This window comes from Meriones unguiculatus, chromosome 11 (genome assembly GCF_030254825.1).
Source record: "Meriones unguiculatus strain TT.TT164.6M chromosome 11, Bangor_MerUng_6.1, whole genome shotgun sequence".
Classification (NCBI taxonomy): Eukaryota; Metazoa; Chordata; class Mammalia; order Rodentia; family Muridae; genus Meriones; species Meriones unguiculatus.
The window spans coordinates 82,514,902-82,534,932 of record NC_083359.1 but is presented as its reverse complement, the minus strand read 5'-3'; the positions used below and the strand labels follow the sequence as shown (position 1 = coordinate 82,534,932).

The 20,031-nt window shown below is 41.2% G+C and overlaps 1 protein-coding gene across 11 annotated transcripts in view; it reads right to left on the bottom strand.

Annotated features, from left to right (window-relative positions):
• The window catches only part of Tnfsf4 (TNF superfamily member 4), a 142,863-nt gene extending 125,603 nt beyond the window's left edge, over nt 1-17,260 (bottom strand). For 5 of the 11 annotated variants that reach the window (XM_060364565.1, XM_060364569.1, XM_060364570.1 and 2 more), the window contains exon 1: nt 3,891-3,975. Coding sequence is in view for 5 of the 11 variants with exons in the window: in XM_060364556.1 (XP_060220539.1) it covers nt 16,746-16,792 (47 nt within the window). In the remaining 6 variants the exon portion in view is untranslated. Of the gene's footprint in view, nt 1-3,890; nt 3,992-16,745 lie in introns of those variants that run through there. The other 6 variants (XM_060364556.1, XM_060364559.1, XM_060364562.1 and 3 more) reach the window with 6 other exon arrangements.
• Between the last annotated feature and the right edge of the window lie 2,771 nt (nt 17,261-20,031).

The following is a 20,031-nucleotide window of genomic DNA, read 5'->3' as shown; positions in this document are numbered from 1 at the left end:
TGAAACTGTAATCCAGACACAATTAAATGTTTTCCCTTTTAAGAGTTGCCATGATCAAACTGTTTTATCCCAAGAATTTACAGATAGCTCTCGTTTATTTGCCCAGGATCTCATTGATTGGTCAAGCACACACACCACTCTTCTCCTGTGTATAGATTTCTTACTCTGTGGATGAACAGAAGAGGAAGTCTCCCAAGGAACTGAGTCCCTCAACTTTCTAACCATAAGGGGCTAGAAGGTCTCTTGTGAAAAACAGCAATTGCGCCAAACTCAAGTTTCACATCTAGAGATGGTACTAGATCAAGCAAAACACAGCCTGTGTGGCAAATGGGTCCAACCTGTTCTAACCTTCTCTCTCTCTTCTCTTTGAGTCTCTGTATCTTTGTCTTTGTCTGTCTCTGTCACTCTGTCTCTCTGTCTCTGTCTCTGTCTCTCTCTCTCTCTCTCTCTCAGACTATCAAGAAATTGAAATCCCTTCTCCGGGTAACAGGCTTCTGTAGGATTTGTACTCGTGGATCCACAAAGCCAGCTAACCACTTTACCAGCTCCTCAGAGAAACCCAGTTATGCTCTTTGGCTTCTCTGGGATGGGCACCCACCTCCTGTCACTGTTTCCCAATGACTCAAGGAGCTGCTCACTTAAGTCCCTGCTTTAGGATTGCCTGAGTAGCCCCAATTTTCCCTACTTGGAGGGTCCTAATCTAACTAATGGGACCTGGACCTCTGTCAATGGGACACCTAATTAAAGAATTGAACTCTCCAAGGCAGTCATGGCTGTAGGACTCCTGGTTACATTAGGTGATGTGCAGAACTCCAACAATTATGTAATTTGTCCTATGTCTGTCCAATGTAACTCGGAAACTACATTTTAATCCCAGAAAAATCTAAAATTATTTTTGCTCAGCACCCAAAGGCCCAGAAGCACCTCCTACTCATTTCTCAAAGCCCTGTTGGAATCAGGATAATTGATACTCAAGTCTAGCCTGGTCCACAAGATTTTTGTAAAATAAAGAATTCATTTAAAATGTAAACATAATTCCAAGGAGACATATTTGAATTTTGAATGCTCTTAATATGTTAATATTTCTTAGAACATGGTTCAGCTACTAATTGCTAAGTCATTTTTTTCCAGTTTTCCCCATACCCATCTTGTAAAGAGATGAGTGCACCATTTATATTTCTAAATTAATGTTTTGTTTTTTACAAACACAGAATGGATGAATCAATGTAGTTATGTCTCCAGTTCTCTTTGGAAAACACTCTTATGTTGTGACTATCCTCCGAGGCAATCATTCTTTTAAGAAAATGTGTCATTTTCCATAAATAAGAACCATTAGTTTGGGTTTGAACTTTGAATGTACTGAAGTTTCTTCCAAGTTAAAGGACCTTAAAAGCCTTTGCCACCCATTATTTAGTAAGTTGCTAGGCAGTGGCCTGTGCTTTGAGCTCACTGGGGCAGCTTTTGGTAGCCTTGCCTGGGAGAGAAACTCCTGCCCAGGGAGAAACACTGCTTCCTTGTGCGTTCTCTGGGCCTTAGCTACAGGAAGTACATTCATCTGCTTTAATGAGTTGGCCTCCTATTTGGGATTGCCTACTCAGCCCCAATTTTCCCCTTATGTGACTAAAAAGAAGGAAACTGCTTTGGGGGTCTAAATATAAACATTTAGAAATAAGTATAAGATAGACAGATAGATAGATAGATAGATAGATAGATAGATAGATAGATAGATAGATAGATTAGATAGATAGATAGTTCTGTGGTAGTATAGTTGGTTCTGCCAATGTGTCATTGTACCGTATGTAATTGATTTCTTTTGGGATTTATTTTGTTAATGCTATTTAGATTTCAAAAAAATCTCTTCTTACCATTTTCATTGTTGTCAATCAATCCAATATCATCTTTTAAATAATTTTTCTTCATTTCAATCACATATTAGATTCTCACATATACCAAGTTTCACTCCTGTCTGCTCTATCTGAATATTCGATCAGGAACCATCCTTGTGTGTGTGTGTGTGTTTTATTGTACCTTTATTATACAAATTAACTTTCCACTGTATGCAGATTTTCTACTCATTGCTTCTATTTCAATCTTCTTGGCCTTATTTCCTATCTCTTCTATAAAAAATTTTATATGTAATCCAAAAAAAAATCTTAACTCAGAACATGAAGGGTTAAATCATTTTGTCAATGTTCTTGAGATTATATTAAACAAAAATTAATTTGGGGAAATTTTGTTTAAAGTGAATTTGTTTAAAACAAACTTTTCCGTGCGGGAGCATAGTATGTCCCACAGCCTAAAAAGAAAGACAGACATTTTGAAAGTTCATATTCTTCATACAGGTCTGGCTAAGCTCAAGAAAATGAGCATTTTTTTTCATTTCCACCAGCATCCAATAACACTTAAGTATACCCCAACAAGTCTGAGCAGGTAAAAAGTATGTCTGTGAGTTTTATTTGCACTTCTTTGACTTTTGCTGGTGAATATGTCCAAGTATCTTTATCAGATACTTGTATCCCTTTCTTTGTAAACTGAATCTTTTGGATAGAGCTGAGGATGAATGATTAAAAGTGGTTGCTGTACAGCCTTAAGGACCAGAGACTGGATTCCAGCCCCCACACAGAAACCAAGGCATTCCACAAACACATATAACTTCAGCTCCAAGCAATCAGATACCGTCTTCTGGCTTCAGTGTGCCAGAACACTCAAACTCATGCATAAACACCCAAGCATGCACATATAGTCACATGCACACACAAAAATAAATAAGCAAATAAATAAAGAAAGTATTAAAAACTAATAAGAGTTGAGTGTGGTGGCAATTTTTAATCCCAGCACTTTGGAGGCAGAGACAGGTAGATCTCTGTGAGAGTAAGGCCAGCCTGGTATATATATATATATCAAGTTCCAGGCCACCCAGAGCTTCACAGTGTCTAAAATATAAAGAGTAACGTTTTTACCATTGACATATTTTGCTTCATATACTATTTGTCTCTTAATTTTACTTATGTTTTCTGATATGCAAATTGTAATTTTTTTCTTACTTTCAAATCTGTCCTTTGTGGTTTCTTTAATGATCTTTATACTTAGGCTACCAATTCAAATATCATATAATGTTTGAATGTACTTCCTTCTTTTGATTTGTGTTCTTCAATTTTTTATGTCTCACATTTAATTTTAATTCCCTAATCCCTGTGGGATTTATATAAGCTTATTGTCCAAAATGTATGCATGTCCAATGCATACATTTGCATACAATGTCCAAATGCTAAATGTTGCCTGATTTGTCTCTCTGTTGAACCCTGGTCACACATTTGGAGATTTTTCTATGCCAAGACCATTTGCTTTACCAAACAACTTCTTGGCACATACTGTTCAGTAGTAACAGAATGTTCTCATTCTGAAAGAACTTTAAGTAATTACAACTGAAGACCTCTTAACCAGTTGCTCTGGGTCAGATCTGGAATGTCCTTTAGAGGCCCATGTGATAAGGCTTATTCACCGGCTTGGCACTACTAGGAATGGGGGAATCTTTAAGAGGTGAGGGCTAATGCGAAAGTCTACACCCATGAAAACATGCTCTCAAAGAAGGCTCCCTAATTCCTCTTTCTCCCTCCATCTCCTTCCCTCTCTCCCTCACTCCCTCCCTCCCTCTCTCCCTCTCTCTCTCTCTCTCTCTCTCTCTCTCTCTCTCTCTCATACTCAGGCATAAAGTGAATGACGTGGTTAGTCCCACGCATTTCTGCCATGACATGCTGCCTCACCGCACACCCAAATCTACATGGTCAGTTGGTTATAGACTGAAATCTCCAAAACTAAAATTGTTCATTGTAAGCCAACACGCTAGTATATCAGACAAAATACATTTTAGTTTAAAGGATCATACGCACCTCAGTCTGCTAATGTTCATGAGTCTGGGAAAGTCTATGTTCTTTCACTGAGCACCCCTGGAAAAGCAGGTTGTTAAAAATACACATAGATCAATCGATCCCCCAAAGCTGCAAAGTCGCAAGTTTCACAATCTTCAGAAAGTTGCACAAGCTGAGAGAAATATGACACTCTGATAGTTCCAATATGTTTGGCAGACCTGATGCAGCATGCTAGCCAGGTGGCAAAGATAAGGAGCAGGCAGAACAGCTCCCAGAATTGCTTGTGGTCTGAAGCACACTGGTGACTTTAACTAAACCATCTGATTCTCTTTCTAAATCATTTAGTTCTCTTTCTTATCCAGTGGATAATTTGATAGGATTGTTGTAGGAAGTACGAGAAGAAATCTGTATGAATATACTACATAAACTGGGAAGCGCTATTCAAATATTGGTAGCAATTAATTAGGTGTTGTGTGTGTCCGTGTGACATAATATTCTGTTGTGTGTATCATAATATTCTACTGTGTGTCTGTGCAACATAATATTGTACTCTCTGTGTGTGACATAATATTCTATTTCCTTGCTCAGAAGGAAACTTGGTACCAGCTGTCCATGCTTAGAGAAACACTATTAGGACACACACACACACACACACACACACACACACACACAATCCATTTTTTCAAAAAGAATTGAGCACTGACTCTGGGAGAGGGGAATGTTACCTTTTGAGCTACCATGTATCAAACGCTGAAAGGTTATGGCAAATAATAGAGATGAGTGAGGACAGGCCTTGGCACCTTTTCATCATAATCTTCTGCTTATGCCACAATCGTGAGGTTTGCGATAAACCAGCCTTCAGCAGAGACCAGCATGCTGGTGTGCAAGTATTAACTGCATTTCTACCCTTGGCCAGAGCTAAGCCAGGGGTAGGGAAGGATATTGCACGTAACTGGGTGGAGTCAATGGAATCCTTGCACAATGATCCAAAGGTTTCACTGACTCAAAGATCTGTTTGTGCAATCCAGCAGATGTTCTCATTCTTTAAATAACAAAAAAAAAGCATTCAGTCTCTTTTTGTTTTCCTAAGAGAGCTTTCCATCTCTCCATTTTCTTTGTCACTCTTTGTCCTTCTAACCTTTAAATCCAAACATCCCCACAGATAATTTTTAAATGACCTGATGCATAATAACTGTACATATTTTCAGGGTATAGTGTGATAACTCAATAGACACATATACTATGTAATGACAAAATCTGAGCCATTAGCACTTTAATATTTTAAATATTTAGCATTTGTGTTGACAACTTTCAAAATCCTTTTTTCTATCTTACTAAATGTACTGTAAATTATTGCAGACTATAATTAACCTGACATAATGTACAAACAAGTATCCTTTCCTCCAATCTAACTGCTTTTCAACTCCCTCTATCCATCCTCTCCACTCCAGCTTCTAATAACCAGTGTCCTGCTCTGCATTTTTTCATGTTGGACACCAAGGTTCTTTCTTTCCTTCTGGAAATTTCCCATGCATATGTAAGAACTTGAGTTATTAAATCAAGAAACTTGCACACTGATAGGAGCGCTATTGGTTTCCTGTCTTGTAAGTGACATTTAAATCATTGAAGTTGTAAACTTAAAGCACTGAAGCTAATGGTAGAGGGTTTGCCTGGCGTACATGATCTGGGTGTGGTTCCCAGAAGTACCAAAATAAAAAGTTGTACATTTATAAAGCTAGTTTTAAAAATAACATTATGTTAAACCTAGTTGAAAACTTTTAATCCCAGGACTCAGGGGGCAGAAGCAGATGGATCTCTGTGAGTTTGAGGCCAATCTGGTCTACAGAACAAGTTCCAGGACAACCAAGGCTATACAAGAAAACCCTGTCTCAAAAAACAAACAAACAAACAAACAAACAAACCTTGAAGCCTACTTTTCAGAGCTTTCAGATCCAAATTAGAATTGCTGTCATTCTATTTATAATTTAAACAATGTTGGTATAAAATAGGAATGATTTGTATTTGGGTTCTTTTAATTAGTCTTCAAACATTTGAAATTATATCTATAAGCAATGTATCTGATCACTCCAACCCCTTCTAATTACACAGAGGCCATCCTAAGAAACAGGACACTGTCAACATACTTGAGCGAGTTCTAAAAATCAAGAAATTAGGGCCACCAAGATGGCTTAGCAGGAAAAGAAACTTCCTGACAAAACTGAAGACCTTAGTTCAACTCCCAGGACCCACATCGTGGAAGAAGATTACTGACTCTTGCAAGTTATCCTCTGACCTCTGTACGTGCACTATGACATATACACACAGAGAGAGACACACACAAATAAATAAGCATAAGAAAAGACATAAAATATAACATTTCATGGAGAGGTCTCCGGGGAGAGAGGAAATAGAGAGATGGATTATGGGTAAGAGGCAAACAGAAAGAGGGAGTGACTGGAGAAGGAAGGGAAGGGGGAAGTGGTTCTGGAGGAGGATAGTTAGGAGGGGAACAGTGGAGAACAAGGTGCAGTGACGCGTATAAAGCTGCCATCAAAAGCCCAACACTTTGTATGCTAACCTAAAAAAATGAATTTTAAAGAGAAAAATAAAATCAGCAAAAGCAGAAGACAAGGATGCCTGAAAGATTACCTTAACCTTAATCATCACCTATAAAATGAACACTTGTATATATTTCAGATTAAAACTGTGTGGAATATAAAATACTTGGAGACACTTTAAGGTAAAAATCCCAACTCAATATGGTTAAAATGAAAACGCTTAAGCTTCATCAATAGTTAACAAAACACTTTTTTCCTAATTTAGTACGAAGTGAAAGCACCAACCTCTTATGACATCATCATCCTTATGCTGGTTGCTATAGTTTGGATCTTAAGTATCCTCCAAACGTCCACTTGTTAAAGGCTTGAGCCCTGTTTTGGTGCTCCTGGAGGGTGATAGAACTTTTCAGAGTGGAGCTGAATGAGAGGTGTTTGGGTTTTTGGGAGCATGCTGTCAAAGAAAATAGTAGGGATCAGTTTCTCTTGTTTCTTTGCCTCTTACTTCCCAACCACGAAATGGAAGGTTTTGTTTTGCCAGGGGCTCCTTGCCATTGCCACCTGTCACTCCCAAAAGGCTTAAAACTAGTGGGCCTACCTGAGGATGGAGTCAAACCTCCAAAACCATGAGCCGAAATAAACCTTTCTCTCTACAAACTGATTGTCTCAGGTACGTACCTGCTACAGGAATGGAAAGCTGGTATACACACCCAGAGTTGTAAAGGAGCCAATTTGCCCTCCAAAGGGTTGCCCAATCAAAGACCTCAGGATAAGACGTGGCTGTGGACTTGGGCTTTAATACAAAATTCTCAACAAGGACCTAAGACCAAAGCTGACATTTCATGATGTCTCTACCCGGTTCACGATAAGGTCAAAAGTCAAAACACAGGGCAGAGAGGGCATTGAGGATGAATGATCACAGCACAGCTCTTAGAAAGATTATTCTGGGTGTGTTCTGGAAGAAGAAGAAGCAGGCACACCTAGGCGGTGGCATACTGTTACCAGTTTGTTAGGGTATCAGAAGGTCAACTTGCAAATATCGCCCTGATGCCATGTTTTTAACAGCACCGTGTTGGTAGACAGATAGGCCACAGTGTGTGTGTTGATACCAAGGGAACTTGCAAGTGCTACAAGTTAGGCCTTCCCCAACACGGTCACCATGAAGGATTTTACCAGCACACTGCTACGTAGACAGCTTCCACAGTATCTAGGGCAAGGGGGACAAGGGTTTGATCTAGGGTGACAACAGTATGGGTAAGAGGAATGAATGGATTTACAAAGATATGTGCAGGCTTTGCTGTCTAGTCTAGATAGGAAGTCCAGTATTTAGTTAGAAGGCTATTTCCCATGTGCTGTCTAGATACGAAGCCCAGTATTTAGTCGGTGCATGAAATAAGGCTATCTTCCATGTTGAGATGAGTCAAATATTCTGGGGTGATATTTTGGCTCTGAGATAGAGACAGCGAGGTGATCTTGAAATTGCACACTCCATAGATTTCAGTCTTGGACTCAGCCCATCCTCTCCCACTCACCTCAACCACTGTCCTCCCCACTGTTACCACTTTTACTTCTCTCTCTACTAGAAGACTCCTTTAGCCCCAGGGCCTTCCCACGCCATGTTCTCTATGCCCGGAAAGTTCTTATCTCAGATCTCTGCTGGCTGGCTTTTCTCCCTCAGGCCCCTGCTAACGAAGGCCTCAAACAACCCAGGGTAAGTCTCCCATCTCCATCCTAGCACTTATCACAACTTATAATCTGTCTGCCTCCTTTGTGTTCTATCTCCTTCACTGGACTGTTGCTTTTTAAAAAAATAATAATCTCTGATTCTCTAACATCCAAAATAATTCTCTGAAAAAAAATAAATAAATAAAGCTTCAAAAGAAGCAGCCGGCAGAGGTCAATACTTTATGGCCTCTAGAATACAGATGTCTCAGAGCTTGTCATAAAAATCTGTATGAAGGAAGGCAGTCAAGACTCTGCAAGCAGCTCCTGTGCAAAACAGGATGGTGACATTAGCAGAGGCAGGCCTAGGCTAGGTCCCTAGTCACAAGGCTTGGGCTCTCTCCTGATCCCAAGACTGAACCAGGTGAAGAATGGGGAAGTTCACTGTACAAGTGACAAGTGCGTAAACACCTTAAGATTGTGTGTATTACATTTCTTTAGCAGTTATAGCTCACAAAAGATCGTTTACATGCTCCCTGAAGTCTTAAATTGACCCAATAAAGAGAAGGGATTAGTCATTCTTCTCTGGGTGGATACAAGGAAGATGAAAGGTCAGAGTTTTGTTCAAGTTCATGAGCTTAGCAAGTATAAAACTTAGTTAAAGTCTAGGTCACCTGCCTCCACGTTCACAGTTCTATGCCCCATGTGGTGGAACCCTTATACCAGATCCTGTTCTCAGCGCTGCAAGCAAAGCCCACTACACATGACCCACTTAGCATGTAGTTTTGTGCAAACAAGCAGGGGTTTCAAGGGAAATACAAAATATAATCCTTAGCCTAATACAGACAAGTACACTAAAAAAAAAAAAAAAAAAAAAAAAGTCAGCCTGCCCAAGCCCATCAGAATGAGCTGAGATGATCAGCTGAGAGGAGAAATGTGAAGGCCATCAGGGCACCCTGTGACAGAAGATGAACGGGCTCTGTGAGCTCTGTCCTGAGACCTTTCAATACAGAGAAATGAACTGAGTTCCCCTAGTCCCACGAAAACACACCTGACTCTCACTCTAGCAGAAGGTTCAGAACGAAGAACCCCTTCTCTAGGCAGCAACACGACGTGTGTGCAGTTGCCTGTGTGACAGCAACACAACTTGTCCATAGTTAGTGCTGTTTCCTCTTGGTTCTTCCATTCTGCCTTTTTCTGCCTACAAATTTCCACTCCCAGTGACCTGGCAACACAGTGCTTCTCCTCTCCTGAGTGTTCTGAATGGCATCCTGTGGCCACCGTCCTGCCATCATACATACAAGTCAGGTGAGAAGGGGCAATAGGAGGAAAGAAGAGAATGAACGTGTGTGATATGGGACGTTAAAGACCAGAAAGGAGTCCTGGAGATACCCACCCGCTAGTGGCTTCACCTCAACAGGGGGCTTCACGGGTAGATCAGTCAAACAGAAAAGCTACTAAACAATAATACATCCTTCAGCATGGCACATCAAATGTGCAACTTCTAAACCATGAAACTAGCCCTCCTCCTGGGTAAGTGTTTTGGTTCTTGATTCCGTCTTGTTTGAAGATGGTGTTGTCCTTCAGGACTAGACAACACTGCCCAGCAGCACAAGCTTCAAACAGGATGTGACTCATAGACCACTGAGTCCTGTCCCCTTCCTCCTGGAAGTTAGAGCCAGGCATTTTATTCAGCGCTCTCTAATAAGCAATACACCTGCTGAAGTGAAGTTTCTCATGTTATTTGCTTACATCTTGTGCTTTTTTTATATCTGGCCCTAAAGAAATTGCAAACAAATGTGTCTTTTCAAAACACTGTCTTCAAATGAAGTCTGTAAATTGGTAAGATGTAGTTTTCTCAGATGAGTGTTTTGAAATAACTAAGGTGGGCTGGGAAGATAGCTTATTTGGCAGAGTGTTTGCCTAGCATGGACAAAGCCCTGGGTTTGATCACCAATGCGACACAAGATGACTTGTTGCACATGACTCTAATCCCAGCACTCATGGAGGTAGAGGCAGGAGGATCACACATCCAAAGTCATCCTTGGCTACCTATCAAGACAGATGCCAACCTGAGCTTGGGACTAATAATAATAATAACAATAATATCATATTTTAAGTCTACCAAAGCACAATACAGTCTGTATTTGTAAAATCTAATATAAATTACTAAATCTTCAAATATAAGTAATCATGTCAAAAGTGAAGATGTTTGCAACCCCACCAGAAAATTCACTGATCACCAAAAACAAATGGTAAAAATGAAAAATAAAAGCTACTGCTGAGAACTGCCAGTTCCCTGGGTACTGATTAGAGAAGAGGTGAGCCCCTCTCCTGCCCTTTTCCTAAGGAAACCCAGAGAAATTCCAGTTACCTCATCACCCCTGTACCCAGCAGGATTTTCACTGCTCACTCTACAGTACAAATCTTTTTTTCCCTGGGTGTTTTCTTTATTTCTAACTCTTTTCCTCTTTCTCATCTGTCTTAGTTAGGGTTTCTGTTGCTGAGAAGAGACACCATAACCACAGGAACTCTTAAAAAGAGAAGCATTTAGCTGGGCTGTCTTACAGTTCAAAGGTGTGGTCTGTTATTGTCATGGTGGGAAGAATGACTTCATGCAGGCAGACATGATGCTAGGGAAGTAGCCAAGAGTTCTACATCTGGATCAGCAGACAGCAGAAAGAGAGTGCCACACCGGGCCTGGCTTGAGCATCTGAAAGCTCAAAGCTCACTCCCAGTGACATACTTCCTCCAACAAAGCCACACCTCCTAATAGTGACACTACCTATTGGCCTATGGGGGTCATTTTCATTCAACCCATCACATCATTCCTTTTCCTCTCCCTTCTCTGCTTTTCCCCAGTCTTCATTTCCTCCTCATTCCCTTCACTGCTTTATGCTTCCCTCCTTTAGCATTAAAAAGGCTATAAAACCAACTCCCAAAATAAATTGCTTTTACATGCTTTGAGAACCTTGAACTTTCATTTTAAATGTTGATGTGTTGGTGTTTTCTGTTTTGTTTTTTTCACTCTAATAAAAAGTACATGGAGCCAGATATGGTGGTACACATCTTTAATCCCAGCATTTGAGATGCAGAAGGAGGTGGATCTCTGTGAGTCTGAGTCAGTATAGTCTACATAGCGAGTTCTAGAACAGCCAGGGCTATGTAGGGAGATCTTGTCTCAAAAAACAACAACAAAACAGTACATAAGTAAATAAACAAATAGATAAATAAGTACATAGTATATGAATGTTGGCATACAAAGACACATGCTGGTGCCTACATTATTCATGATGGCCCCTGGAGGTTAGCAGACTCTTTAAAAAAAAAAAAAAAAAAAAAAAAAAAAAGAGTAGTCACCAATCTAGAATTGTATTACTTTAGCCAAACCATCTGAAACCAGCTTGAACTGAATTTCTGTACAAATATTTCACCTTTACAGCCAGAATTTTATTTTCTTGGTGTCTGTGACACACTGAAGACCGTATCTACCACACTTTCCCTCCCTGGGCTATCATTTTCGACACAGCCAACCCCCTACCTCTCCACAAGTAACTTCTGCTATTTCCAGAGTGGCTTAAGCCTTGTTCCCAAATATAATTAACCTTCTCTTCATTTGCTCAAGCTTCTCTTCCCTACAGAGGTACCTTTTTGTCTTTCCCATTTCCATGTTTCAGTTACATTCAATCTTATCTCTTCCCTGAATTCTAGGGGTTCTGTTCTAGCCCCAGGATCAAGGGTTCCAGGGCTGAAATTTAACTATATGTATGTTAACCTGCATTCTGTGTGTACATGCCAAATATATATTTTCTTTCCTAGCAGACTGTTGTCTTGTTTGTGAAGGAGCATAATAGCCTACTGTCAGTATAAAAAAATAACTGAGAGAAACCGTAAAGAGAAAGGTTTGTTTGGACACACAGTTCTGAAGTTTCCAGTCCATGGTGGCTGTTGTTGTGAGGCAGCATAAAGCAAAACTACTCGCTTGTGGGTAGAGGAAAAGAAGAAAGAGCTTAGAGTACAACTGCCTCTTTTAGGAGCACTCTACACACACACCTCAGGACATTCTGCTAGGTTCTGCTCTCTGTAAGATTTGAACAGCTCTCAACAATACCATCCTGGGGATCAAGGCCTTAACACACAGGTCTTTGGGAGAGTGGGGGGTATTTCAGGATCCAAATATAACACAGGTGTACAGCTTCTACCGCCTCCATTAGTTGTTGATCTGCACTTAGTTCTAGCTCCGGCTCTTTTGGTCTTAGACACTAATTGCTCAGTGAACACCTTCTGGCACAAAAGAGGTCTCTTCCCTAAGAAGGGAAATGTGACAAAGGTCTTGGTGGCTTGTATTCCTAGCTTTATCCTCAGCTAACTATCAGTTTCTCAGCTGATCACAAATAAAGGAAAGGTTTATGTCAGTGCTGCTTTTCATGCAGTATTTATTCCTTTATTCCTACTGGATATTCACATAAGCCCCTATCCAGTATCTCCTTCTCTTAATGCTCCTCCTCTGCCAACTTCATAATTCTCACCAATGCACCAACTAAAGGTATTTCTTAATGTACCCGGGATTTTGTTTTTATTCAATTAGAGTGAGACGACAAGCTGAAGAGTGACTGACAATGAGAAGATACTTAGAGGTCTCAAGAAAAGAGAGCATGCTGTACCGTGCAGGTTCATATGAGGAGATGCCAGAAGCAGAAGCAGACAGGGACCAAAAGGCTTCAGGGAGAAGCCTGGGAAAGGTTCACTGTAATGTCTACAGGAAGACATGGATAAGCAGGAAATGTAGCTGGGCAGACTGAGTTCAATCCATAGCGCCGCATAAAAAAAAAAAAAAAGCTGAGCATGGTGGCACACTGTAATTTTCACACAGAGGTAGAGGCAGAAAAACCAGGAAGTCCAAAGTGTTCCTCACCCACACAGTGAGCTTGAAGTCATCCTAGGCTACATGAGACCCTGTCTCAAGGAGGAGAGAGAGAAGAAAGAAAGAAAGAAAGAAAGAAAGAAAGAAAGAAAGAAAGAAAGAAAGAAAGAAAGAAGGGAGGGAGGGAGGGAGGGAGGGAGGGGGGAGGGAGGGAGGGAGGGAGGGAGGGAGGGAGGGAGGGAGGGAGGGAGGGAGGGAGGGAGGGAGGGAGGGAGGAAGAAAGAAAGAAAGAAAGAAAGAAAGAAAGAATAGAGAAAACAAAATTCAAGAGAGTAAACTGCGAGCCAATAAGAGATTTTACTGCGCTATCCAAGTATATACAAATAAATAGGGTTCTGGTAAAAGAGGAATAAACAGTTGAAAATACAATACATTCTTTTTATAAAAGCAACTCATAAAATAAAGCAACCTTGAATAAGTCACAAAACATGCAATTCTTGCACACCTGTGTTTTATGTACAAAATATGATATTAGTCTTAACAAAAATGAAAATACCTATCAAAGTCTCCAAAGAGTTTGCTGTTTAAAGCTGGGCTTGGTGGAGCATGTCTGTAATCTCAACGCTCAGAGAGGCAGAGGCAGGCAGATCACTGTGAGTTCAAGGTCAGCCTGGTCTACAAAGCGAGTCCAGGACAGCCAAGGCTACAGGAGAAACCCTATCTCAAAAACAAACAAACAAACAAACAAAAAATTTTGCTGTTTAAAATACTCTAAGCCTTCCTCCAAATTAATTGATAAAGTCCATAAAACTCTAATATTAATCTTATCAGTTTGTGTGTTGGTTGTTGGTTCTATGGTTAATAGCAGAGATGTGTGGATAAGAATAAATCGTATAGAAGAATATGAATAAATGAATATGAGAAAAATGAATGAATCATTTTTAGAAAAGAAATTTCCTGAAGGTAGGCCACTCCCTATTAGATATCAATATTTCCTTTAAGTTCTTCTAGGAGGATGGTACTGGGAGAGAGAAAGAGAAACAAACAAACAGAAAAGAGAGCCTGAACGCATATGTAAGTTTTGGGAAAACTGTATATGGCTTAAAGGTTAAGAGCACAACCTGCTCTCCCAGAGTTTCAAGGTTCGATTCCCAGCACCCATAATGACAGCTCAGAACTGTCTGTAACTGGCAGGCACCAGGCACCCATGCATAGACATATATGCAAGCATTCACAAATACAAAATAAGTAAATAAATAAACCAGACATAGTGGTATACACCTTTAATCCCAGCACTCTGGGAGGCAGAGGCAGGTGGATCTCTGGGAGTTTGAGGCCAGCCTAGTGTACAAAGTGAGTCCAGGTCAGCCAATGCTAAACAGAGAAAACTTGCCTCAAAATAATAATGATAATAATAATAATAATCTTAAAGGGGAGGTGCTGGAGAGATGGATGAGTGGTTACAAGCACCGGCTGCTCTTCTGGAGAACCCAGCACCAACATGGGAGCTCACAACTCAGTAACTCCAGCCAGTTTGAAGGAATCAGGTACCCTCTTGAAGCCTCTGAGTATCAGGCACATTCACAGTGCACAAACATACATGCAGGCAAAATACTCACACACATGAAATAATACATGGAACCTTTAAACCACTCCAAACACTTCTTACTGCCATTAGACCCATAACTGAGGGGGTCAAGTTTCAGGGTGTCCCAGTGGCTGGAGGGGGCAGGAAGCCCTCTAGTATAGCTTAGGGTGGGGGGGTTCCAGATGCACCTCTTATTCCAGGGAGTCTCTCCTTGCTTTGTAGAGGAAATGTGGTCCAAAACAGCCAAAAGATTTTCTCTTTTCCAATTTCCTCCTATGAAGTAGTCTGAAGTGTATCTAAATGTCCCATCTCTGTCCTTTTCTACGGTTGCTCCCTCCTTTGATCCACAGTTCCTGGCTCCAGTTCAGCACCAAAGGCTGAAATGCAAAATCGCTGGCTTGGAAAGAAACCTAGAAAATTGAACATTATGTCTTCATGCAGAGCATGCCCACCTGATCACTTAAATGCCCAGCCCAGCTTCTTGGGTTCCCCTCATTAGTATGAGTAAATATTAAGAGAGCACAACAAACCGTGTTGAACAAGTAAAAGGATCGTGTGCTGAGCAGCTGTGGGAAATATGAAGCCAGGATCCTCTAGTGCTCAAGAGTCTCTTCTCGCTGAACAATAAGCACATGCATTTTCACAGACTGGCCTTAGCAAAGAAGTCCCGAGCTACTTTGGTAGACATGACTCCTTGTAACTAAACTTTTCAGACTCTGTGTGGGAATGGTGACTGGGCAGAGACAATCCCTAAAACTAAGGTTGTTTTGGAGGGAAGCGGGGATTTTATGCTGAAAGAGAAAAAAGCAGATTTTGAAAGAGCAGATTGAGAGAACTTGAATCCAACATTATGGAATTAATCTGGTTAGGAAACCTAGCACTGCTTGTGTTATCACCATACCTCCAGCTGGCCCCTACTGCAGTCTGTCCACCTTACCACTGACATGCTCGGCATAGCAGGTTTTGTTAGAGGTAAAAGTAAAGTGCAGACACACACCCCATCTTTACATAAAGACTACTCAACACCCAAACCTTCCTGTGCTGTGTGGTCTAAAGTTAATAGCGAATACTTGAATGTGGAAGAGAGAGAGAGAGAGAGAGAGAGAGAGAGAAGGAAAGAGAGAAAGAAAGAAAGAAAGAAAGAAAGAAAGAAAGAAAGAAAGAAAGAAAGAAAGGAAGGAAGGAAGGAAGGAAGGAAGGAAGGAAGGAAGAAAGAAAGAAAGAAAGAAAGAAAGAAAGAAAGAAAGAAAGAAAGAAAGAAAGAAGTAAAGGAGGAAGGGAGGAAGGAAGAGAGAGAAAGAGGAGGAAAGGAGGGAGGAAGAGAGGAAAAGAGGGAGGAAGGGAGGGAGAGAGGAAGGAAAGCTTTAAATGGGAAGGAATGGCCAAAGAATGAAAAGATAAAAAGAGTGAAAAAAAAAAGGGCATTTAGCTAAAAGCTTGGTGAGATCTCACACCAGTGTCTCATACACTTGGGCAAACTAGTTATTGGATAAAAACAGTGATATTGGTAAATAAAGCGTATGAATAATTTAGCTTTATAAGTAGTTATAACATCAAATAATGGAGAAACTCTGCTGAAATATTAGGTAAACCTAGCTGTACATAGGAAGTCACTACCATTGGCGTTCCCTCTCAGACCCTTAAATAGAGTGTGTACTTTCCATTGGCTCTCCTCCACTGCAGATGTTTGTCTATGAACCAGATACCTCCCCTACCCAGTTGCCCTCCCAAGGATGGCGATCACAGAGATGGGCTGTCATACAGCAGGGCAGAATCCACAAGTGTACATGAGGCCTGCACCCTTTGCTTTGGTTTTCAGAACCCAAGGTTCTTCTCTCAGCTAGGGTGAAATGAAAACAAAGACAGGGTGTTCACTAATGAGAACCAACTGCACACTTGACAGGTACACAAAAGTAGAACCCAACAAGAAAAAATTAAATTCTGAGCTTTAAATGCACCAGTTAACAGTTTGCAAAGATTTCTTTGTTTTGTTTTGTTTTGTTTTGTTTTGTTTTGTTTTGTTTTGTTTTGTTTTGAAGACAGGGTTTCTCTGTGCAACCTTGGCTGTCCTGGAATTGCTTTGTAGGCCAGGCTGGCTTCGAACTCACAGACATCCTCCTGTCTCTGCCTCGCAGTGCTGGGATTACAGGTAAGCATCACCCACTCTTGACCTAGAATTTTTATTGTTAATTGTGAAATAACCCTACCTGTCCAGGGGGACTCTTGATGGAGTACTGAGACGGACAGCATACATAAATACTCTGCTTACACAACTCTAATTGTTTATCTCTCTGTAAAAAAAGAACATTTATGTTAGCTTAAGTTCAGTAGTCAAGGACTAGGGCAAACCCACACTCCTGCTCAGAACAATAGCTTGATCTTAGGCACTTGCGAAAGACGACTCAGCAGTCAGAACACTGAGAACAAATCTCCGAGATAAAGACACTGCCTGTGCCAAATGCCTTTTTCCTTCTGCCCAAGACTTTCATGACACTGAAGTACCAGCAATGAGGCCAGAAAGCTATAAGTGTTTAACTCGCCATGGGCAACGCCAGGAGCCAATGCTGACAAGTCCTGAGTTGGACAACAGTCACCATGGATACATTTCACCGAAATGAATTCTTTTCTTTAAGAGTCCTGACGTTACCTGTCAAAGTTCAGTACAGGACAAAGTACGCTCTCCAACCAAAACCACTGTTTAAGATCTGGAGCCTGCTGTTTGCTCAGGCTGTCTTGGCCCACACTCCCCCACAGGGCAGGCAAGTGACTCCTTGAACAAGGCAAACCTGGGTATCTGAATTCAGCACCAGAGTAACACTCACTGGGACTTGAGCCTCGTGGTGTGTATAATGAAAACAAGAAGGCTTAGCGGTTGCCTTGGAGGGAAATACATAACCTCTCCTTCTTCTCAGGTGCCTGATCTAAGCACCCTTCACTGCCAGGGGAGACTCGGGGACTCAAGGCTGTCCATTCATTTCATTCCAACTGTATGTCCCTATTTTTAAGTTTGAGGTTCTTCTTTCCAGGATCAAAAGCTTAACTTTCATATGAGAAAATTGGCCAAGCTGTGATTTCCAATGATGTTGTAATCTGGCAACTGAACAATTAAACTTTGATTTTTAACAGTATCAAATCTGTGGGAGGAAAAAAGAATCATGTTAGGACTATTTTAGGGTTAGCATGGAAGCTCTCTCATTAGGTGAAGAATTGAACCAAGACTTTAAGGACCTTAGTTTTTCATTTCCACTTAGAAATGTCCATCCCACATCACATTCCTTACAGTGACCATTGCTGCCTTCAGGGCCAAGTGCATCAGCTGCTTGGGCTCCCAAGCACACACTTCTGTGGGCATTTCATCACAATCAACCATGTGTGATGATCTGATTTTGATGTCATTGAGAAGCATGGATTACTAATTTTATGTTTTCCATGGGCTCAGGCCTAACCAATAAAAGTGTATGTACTAGAGGGTGTCTCTCCCAGGACCATTTCTAGTATGAATTTTGTCAATCACGCATGCAAGAGACAGAAACCACACACACATTGAAATAACACAATTGCAACTGTAAAGAATGTTAACCTTGTAAAGGGATAGTTCATTACTAAGAAAGGAGTTTTTCGAGTATGATGTAAAAGCAATGATACCACAGACTATAGAAGGAACAAGCAAACAGAAGTGTACTGAAGGAATGGAGAAAGGGCCACAACAAACAAGATGCAGGCCTTTTAAGAACTGGCTCAATTGCTCAAAATGTAACCCCACTAGGATGAAGTCACAATCTCCATGACCCTCACTGGAGCCATGCCAGCAGTCTACTGCCTAGAGAACACTGCCAGGGACACACACAAGTGTTCCTTTTCTCTATTCAGGTAGAAACTGTAAATAGGCAAGGAATAAACTTCTTTAATGTTGGGAGTCCAGTGTCCAAAGGCTTTGTAACTCAGAGGCTTATAGCTCTGGGCTGTGAGACTCAGAGTCTTGTGGCTCTAGGCTTTGAAAGCCAGAGGTTATTGTCTGAGCTTTCAAAGGCTGAGACTTCTGGCCTTGGGTCTTGAAAACTAGAGGCTTAATGCCCTTGGCTTTCAAACCTGGAGACCTAGAGCCCTCAGTGCTCAAGTCAGAGGCTTAATTCTCTGGACTTTTAAGTGTGAGTTGCCCTGTACCCAAAAGAAAGTATTATAACTCCAAGCTTTCTGTGTCAGGAGCCATCAGCACTTAACCTTCCGTGGCTCTCTAGAACCCCTCCAGCAGCTGGGGTCTGCAATCACTTCTCTTGGCTCTTTGCAGTCTTTTGCCCTCCATCTTCTCGGCTCTTCTCAGAATTTTCCCTGTCAGCACTTCTACAGCCATTCATAGTCTCCATTCCTGACGGTTCTCTAGAATTCTTGAGTTAGTCAAGAGCATACAGCCTCAGGAGCTTCTCAGGGCCTAAAATGCGGGCATCACTCTCCAACCGCCTTGTAAATGACATTACTAAATGCCTACTGAGTGCCAAGTCTGGAAGCCACAGGGTTTTGTCTGCTCTAAGTGCAATTGGCTCAGCTATGCTGCTTGTTATAAAGACAACAAGCAAGCAATAAAAAGCAATTGGGAGGCTTTTATTGGGGCCTTCTGTTACCAGACAGATAAGATAATATACAGGAAGGAAGCCTCCCAGACTGATGTGAGGAGAGAATCAGGATGCTCATTTGTTCAAAAAAGGGGCATGGTATGCTTGTATCCAGCTTTCGGTTCTACCAGCCACAAGCTTTTGCGTAGAGGAATTTAAATTCAGAACATGACTGATCTGGCAAGGGATCATATCCAAAACGACCTTTTAGGTCTGTTTGACCTGGCTGGAATACAGTCATGCCTTTAATTCTAGGAGACAGAACCAAGCAGATCTCTGAGTTCAAGGCCAGCCTGGTATAGAGGAAGTTTTAGGTAAAGAAACACTTAGGTCCAGGCAAGGTAGCACATACCTTTAATCCCAGCACTCAGAACACAGAGGCATGCAGTTCTCTGAGTTCCAGCCAATTCGGTTGAGTCAGTGAGTTGAGAGGCAGTGCAATGGAGCTGAGTTTGTGGCAGTTCAGTTCATGGAATTCAGGGGCAGTTTTGCCAGGAGAGTTTTACAGAGACAGGATGAAGAGAGAACAAGCTAGACACAGATGAAGACAGAATGAGCTAGAGAATGAGAAGGAGACAGAAGATTTGAACATATTGCCAAAGTTGGTATGAGGCCAAACACAGCAATTAAGTCAGAGGCCGAAAGAAGTCAGATTCAGTCAGCTAGAAAAGGAGTTTGAGCCAGAACAGCTAAGTTGAACCAGCCAGGCACAACTCAGAAAGAAATAGAAAGGGTGAGTTTATTCAGCAGTAAATTTCACCAGCTGGAAACATTCTAGGCCTAGATTAGATTGTATGGAGGCCAGAAGTTTCCAGGAGTAGGCCTAGGTTAGCAGATGGAGGCAGTAAGCCTGGGAGATGTCAATTAAATCAGATGAATAAAA